Genomic DNA, 6,939 nt, shown 5'->3' with positions numbered 1-6,939 from the left:
TCCTTCATTGTCCGGTGTTTTCTCATAACGAGATTCAGATAACTTCTGAAAACTTTCTTTTGTTTTTCATTAGGTATAACTATTCCATCAGTAAAACTTTTTACCCAAGGTTTCTTAAATTCATTCGTTACGTCATGTCCACTAGCTAATCGAATATAATCTTCGACGCCTATCTTATCTTTAGAGTAACCCATAAACGTTTTCTTTTCTTTTAGAATACCGTCGGAATTAGAATGATATTTTATTTTACTTTTGGCGCTAAATATAAACCAAATATGATTCCACCATCACCATAATCATTCTTCCCTTTGCTATATTCGTTTTCAGACACCAACCCAGCTTCATTTAATTTATCCCAATTACTAGACGAAATGTATAAACTATCAGTATCTGTATAGTATATTTCCGGCTTATAAAATCCATCTATTACGTGAATGAAATTGTTTACTGTGAGATAATATGAATGCACCTAAATGAGCGGGTGTTAATCTAGTAAATCCTTTGGAGGAACAAACTCTTTTTCTTCTTCATTGATCTCAACTATATATTGACTATCATTTACTTTTTCATAGCTTTTGACGTGTGAATCGAAGTTGGCTTTAAAAGTCGATTCACTCCATAGATGTCTCGATGTATTTATATCCTTCTGAATAGATTTACCGTATAAGGAATTACCTAATAATTTCATGCAATTACTAGCAACCATATCTCCTTCTTTTTTGTACTTATTCCTTAATTCCTTCAAAATTAAAATATAATCTCTGTATGGTGGAGTTTTAAAATTTTCTTCGTATACCATACAATCTAATATTCTAATAAGTTTACCACCTGATTTCACTATTTCTTGAATATCAACCGATGTTAAAACGTGACAGAAACCATTTCTGAATCTGATTTTAGTGCCAGTTTCCTTCTTACCTATTCTATTCGTAAAAGTTATTTTATTTTTAGCTGGTATGGGTTGAAAGAACATGTTTTTGGGATATTCAAACCAGACTTTTAAAATAGCAGTTCTAGGTCTGAATTTTTGTTTATTGAAGAGTTTTACAAATTCTTTTTCTTCTTCTGGTAGAAACGCTCTTGCACTTTCCGCTTTAGGATATTCACCTTCTGTCATGGCGGAAGCGTACAACCCATTAGCGTCAAATGCCATCAGTTTAGAATAGTCCAGTTCTTTGAGTTTAGCGTGAACTTCCGTTTTATCATTTGGGTTAACACTGTATTCTTTGAATAAATCTATTATTCCTTCAGTGTCACTTTCATTGTATTCTTTTAATATGGCGCAGATCTCATTCATTTTATCCGTTTCAAATGATTTTCGATTTGCCGAAACTCTTCCTCCTTTAATACTTTGTCTGATAAAATATCTTATAAAAGGGTGAGTATGCGAGTAAACTTTTTCTACGTTTTGTTTTTCCGTATGTTTCGGAACCATTCTAGTAGTTTCATACCATTCTTCTTCAACCATTTCTTTATCGTAATGATATAAATAATACCAACCGTTAAAGATAAAGAAGGAGCCGTTAGATTATTGGACACGTTTTGGCAGACAGTTTTTTTCATTGCTGGATTGTATTTTATCAAACAAGCTCCGAGACATAACGTATCTCTTTTAGCGTAAGGTTCCCATTCGGGTCTTAAAGATTCCCAATTATCTTTAGTGTATTTTGCAATATTAACATCCTCGATCTTTCTCAAATTCATCTAATCTACCGATGAATTTGAGAAAGATCGAGGATGTTAATATTGCAAAATGCCGCTAAACTAGATTTTTCATGTTGATAGGAACATGTTAAATTAATATTTTGCAAATAATTAGAGTTACCCTTTATTTCTTTCTGTCTTTTCCATTTTTTCTGTAAAATCTTCATCAGTGAATGAATTAGTTAAAGATAGAGACAGAATTCCTCTAGCTGTTTTTAAAGGGCATTGTGTTAGTTTTTTTACGTTTTTGATCATGATCCAGTTATCAAAACCACTGCAGTTATGGGAAATTAAGGTTAGTCTTTTCTGATCTACTTTTCCTAAACGTTGTAACATTTGATCTATACAATCTGTACCTACAAATATTTCTACTATATTAGTCATGAGTATGTTGTAATATTCTTCTGAAATGGGATCTGACGGCTTAAAATCTAGAGTCTCATTAAAATCACTTAAATCACTTAAATAATTATTATAATCATCTAATCTTTTCCTCAGTTTTTCCAAATTGACTAAAGTACAACAATAAGGAATGGCTTTATTCGTTTCTTTTTCGCAATAGGTTTCGCAATGCCATGCGTATAAACAATAATCGGGAATGGTTGGAAAAACGTTTAGTTTTAGAGGTGAAACTTGCGTTACCACATTATCATCTTCACAAGTTCTCCATACGTTTTCATCGTAATTATCTTCTATTTCTTTAATGCCCAAAGCTTTGTTATTTCTTCTTATCAAACAGAAATGTTCTTTGTGTAAATAAAAAACCCAATCTAATTCTTCGGTTACTTTCTTTGGTTGAAAATGTCTATGTTTGGGCATATAAATTTGAAAATTAGTATTAAATTTCTTATTGAATTCGCAGATTCTAGCAGTTGTCATAACTCCTTTTCTGTTTGATTTTGAAAAAGTGTTGATGAAATCTTGAAATTCTCTCGTGTAATCTTCGTTTAAAACACGATTAACGCACTTTACAAAGCAGCATCCATCGCTCGGTATATAACAATTTATACCGATATATTCTTTTATCTTTTTGAGTAGGCTAGCACCACTACCCTTTTTGATCTTTTTATTTCTTTGAAATTGTTTTTATGGAAAATCATTTTTCCTGTGAAATACCAATCGGAGGCATCCGATTTTTCATCCACTTCAGCGAAGAAATTGACAAAAGTTTTGGTATTAAAACCTACAAATTTCATGTCTTGTTTGTATTTTCCATCTTGAGTTATCTCTCCAACTATTTCAATTTGCCCTTTAAATGTTATAAATTCATCAGAGATAAGGTCAATAACATCGGATAAAAGTTCATTTGATATGAATTTATCAATTTTTTTCATTGATATGAATTTTTTATCGTCTACAATTTCAATTTTATTCATATTTTTAAAGCAACTATTTTTAACTAGGAATTTTTAACTTTCATTGATGATATTTCTACATCAAATTTATCATAAATTTCATTGAATTCTTCTAATTCTTCAATGGTTATGTTCTTATCTTCTCTCGATCTTTCGAAAAATATAAACAATTTATTAAGATATGTATTTAAAATTTTTGTTTTCCTTTTATAATGAGCTTTCTGTTTTGATGTAAAACCTAAAGTAATCAAACCACAAGATGAAGTTTGAACGGCAGTGAACGCGGCTAATACAGTTGGGACGATGATCGGAAGCATTAATCCACCGGTTACGGCTGTTGCCACCGTTATCCCTATTGTTAAAACTGTACTTAATGTTTTGAAAACAGAATCGATTCTACTCCATGTTTTTCTACATTTGTTGAATTGTTTTAGTTTTTCTTTTAGTTCGTTTTGCTTTTCTATCATGTAGTTTTGTCCGCTTTCGAGTTCCATTTTTAGGTAATTTAATTAAGTGAACTTCTGATAAAGCTGCTAGGTGTTTATTAATAACAACTTTTAAAGATATTTGTTCTTTCGAATCATTAATCTTATTCAGATGAACTGAAAATTTTGGTTTTTCATTATAGATTATTATATTAACATATGCATCATCTCTTATTAAAAAATTTTGTTTTTGTTGACTTTTATGAATATCAATTGAGGTAAATTTACCATTATCAACAAAATATAGTTTTACGTATTCAAAGTCTGTTGCTCGTAAAAACTCATAAAAGCTTTTATCTTTTTTTTGTGGTTCTGGATTTCTAATAATATTCATTGATGGTGGAGTTTCAGTCTCCAATATCATATCAAAATCACTCAATGTAAATTCATCTTTTTCATTATCTGGTATGATTAACATTCTAAACCTATCTATATATTGTCCATTCGTTTTAATTTCATGTGAGTGACTAATCTTGTTGTTTTTGTCGTTAATTTCATATTCTTTAGTTTCTACATTTTTTGTACCATTGATAAACTGAAGAACTTTTTTAGCGTTAAATTTTCTTTTAGGTGCACGAAAGCCTTGTGTGAAGAAGAATGAATCAACTTTTACCTGAAAAGGGAAAGTTATTTCAATTATCAGTTTTCCTCGGAAATCAAAATTTATTGGTTGATAAGGTTTATGAACATCTGGATTTAAAATATCGTGGGGGTGATCAATATTACTTGGAGAATATACTCTAATATTTACTGTAAATCCATATTTTTTATATTCATAGTCTTTTGATTTATCAATATTATCAGTAATAGAAGCATCGTAATCTCTCAATTTTCCAAATGGAAGATTGAAATAATATGATTCTTTCTTGAGAAACTTTTTTTCTAATGCGACTATATTTTTATCCTGTTTTAAAACTAGGTTATTAATAGTGGTTATCTGTTGTTGAATAACACTATCATCAATATTCTGTATTTGTTGATGAATAAAGGTTTTGATTTCGCTATCATCTATCTTTTGCATTTGTTGTTGAATAACAATATCAATGTTCTGTATTTGTTTTTTAATATTTGTTAGTTCTTTTTGTAATTCACTGTTAAGTTTAGTTTCCAGAGCATTTAATTCCTGTTGAAACGTATCTTCATCTGGAATGTTATCTATCAATGGTTGAATGTCTAATTTTTGTTTTGCAATCTTATCCTCTAATTTAGATATTAATGAAATTAACTCAGTTTTATTCGTTATTCGTCAACCAAACCAATATCACGTACCCTACAACGGCCCTGTCTTCCATCGACCTCTACCACCTACCAATCTCCGACCACCAACCAACCCATCTAGCTATATCCCACCCCATCGCCGAGTCTCTGAGTTGGATAGTTTTATCCGTCCAGCAATGAAAACATCAGCTGTCGACGCGAATATTAGATCCCTCAATCGGACATGGCTCTGTAAGGTTACGCAGGTCCTGATCGACCATTACCAAACCACACTTCAAGAGAAGCTGACCACCATTCGTACCAAGTCTTTATCATCACCTGCCGTCGACCGCATCGTTTCTCATGCCCTGTCCTGGGTCCGTCGCTCCTATGGGAAAGGTCTCACTCAAGCTGTAATTTCCAAATTCTACCAAACAATCAACGAAACAAAAACCAGAGTAACCATATCTCTACCAACTGAAATGGACACTACACCTGCACCATCTAGAGCTACCACGCTGCCGAACCAAACCCCTAAATGAGCCCGAAGTTCACCTACCCCTAGTCCAGCAGACATAGGTAAACGCTCTCGTAGAGAGGGCACACCCCTTCTCTTTTCACTTTCAGACTCGTCTTCCCCTTCCACACCATCTGAATCTTCACCACGTGATCCAGGATCCGCCAACCTTTCTTCCTTCTGTGCGTTTTTGGACCAGCAAACCACCCCTCAGTCTCCATCCAAGTCGAGACATGTATCCAGACCTTCCCCTCCTCGAACCAGATCCCAGTCCGTTCCCAATGCCACAATTCTAACAACTACCAAACCAGTACCAATCACACCGTCGACGACCATTATATCCGCTACCCAACCGTATTATCACCAAACCAAGGACAAATCATTATGGAAACTACCTGCTCTAAAGAAATCAACCTTAATAATTGGATCATCTAACCTGAATCGAATTACCAAAACCAGTTCAGACACCGAAATAAATTCTTACCCCGGTGCCCAAATCCATCACATACAGTCAATCCTGGAATCATACGACCATGATCCCAAACCTACTACCATTATTCTTCATGTAGGCCTCAACAACCGTGATCAGATACCAAAGACCTCCTTTAACCAAGCCCAGAAATTAATCACCACAGCCAACAAAACCTTCCCAAACTCCAAAATCCTCTTCACATGTATACCCATTTCAAATAAAATCTCGAAGAAAGCACAACAGAACCTCAGCACCCTCAACAACATGATGATGGAGTCCAGTATCAACAGCGCAACAATCTTACCACCCTACGAAGAAGAATTCGAAACAGTTGATAATCTTCATTGGTCTCCAGAAACAGCAAACAGCATTTATTTGTTTTGGATACACCAGCTTCAAGCATCGAGTAAGTCTTTAAACTAATTACTGGGGATAAAAATACTGAGAGGCCACCGCTAGGCCAAACTGTAGTTAACTTGAGCCGCAAAATTCTCACACCCCTTCAGCATTCAATCTTAGACCGTGGACTTAAGTTTATTCCCACACCAAAGATAGCTAACTTGAATTATCTCCGACCATCCATTGAACGATTTCAACGAAATCTTAGCTGCACATATTTTTTTCGAAACCACCCCCCACGTGGTGCTTGAACAATGTTTATTCCTAAATCCACGTGGACACCCCCTCAGGCCGCCATCCATCCTGAAATATTGAAAGCATTTGCTAGCATGAATAGCCAAACAGTGAACCTTTCCATAACACACGAAAAGCCTAATCTCACACGAGTGGAACGTGAAGCGTTAAACTTACTTAAGAAAGACGATAGCATTGTTATTAAAAAGAGTGACAAAGGTTCATGTTGTGTCATTCTGAATAGGGAGGATTACGTTTCAGAAGCAGAGAATCAACTGAATAATCCTAAACATTATGCCATTTTACCGAAACCAATTTTCAAAGAAACTGCTAACATGATTAATAATATTCTTGCCGATTTAGTCAAAACTAGTTATCTCAAACAGAAACAATATGACTATCTGTCTGCCAAACCTGATTGTCGCGAGAGACATTTTTACACTTTGCCTAAAATCCATAAGAATCCAACCAAGGAGTGGTTTATCTCGAATAAAATCCCTAAAGGCCGNCCGATTATATCTGACTGTGGTAGTGAGTCATATGCAGTGTCAGAATACCTTGATCATTTCTTACTAC

General features: G+C 34.0%; 3 protein-coding genes across 3 annotated transcripts; all 3 read right to left on the bottom strand.

The window, feature by feature from the left end:
• Positions 1–484: 484 nt before the first annotated feature.
• On the bottom strand, positions 485–1,468 carry LOTGIDRAFT_171598 (hypothetical protein; the record flags this gene model as incomplete). Its single annotated transcript, XM_009047802.1, has 1 exon — positions 485–1,468. One exon carries the CDS (start codon positions 1,466–1,468, stop codon positions 485–487), a length of 984 nt encoding a protein of 327 aa, XP_009046050.1.
• Positions 1,469–1,821: 353 nt separating this feature from the next.
• LOTGIDRAFT_171597 (hypothetical protein) lies at positions 1,822–2,583 on the bottom strand (the record flags this gene model as incomplete). The annotated part of the gene is made up of 1 exon (XM_009047801.1): positions 1,822–2,583. The coding sequence occupies one exon, from the start codon at positions 2,581–2,583 to the stop codon at positions 1,822–1,824; it is 762 nt and encodes a 253-aa protein (XP_009046049.1).
• An 887-nt stretch (positions 2,584–3,470) lies between these two features.
• On the bottom strand, positions 3,471–4,899 carry LOTGIDRAFT_171596 (hypothetical protein; the record flags this gene model as incomplete). The annotated part of the gene is made up of 2 exons (XM_009047800.1): positions 3,471–4,744; positions 4,854–4,899. The coding sequence occupies 2 exons, from the start codon at positions 4,897–4,899 to the stop codon at positions 3,471–3,473; spliced, it is 1,320 nt and encodes a 439-aa protein (XP_009046048.1).
• Between the last annotated feature and the right edge of the window lie 2,040 nt (positions 4,900–6,939).

This window comes from Lottia gigantea (assembly GCF_000327385.1).
Source record: "Lottia gigantea unplaced genomic scaffold LOTGIsca_117, whole genome shotgun sequence".
Classification (NCBI taxonomy): Eukaryota; Metazoa; Mollusca; class Gastropoda; family Lottiidae; genus Lottia; species Lottia gigantea.
The sequence above is the reverse complement of the archived record's forward strand: the minus strand, read 5'-3'. Positions and strand labels throughout refer to the sequence as shown.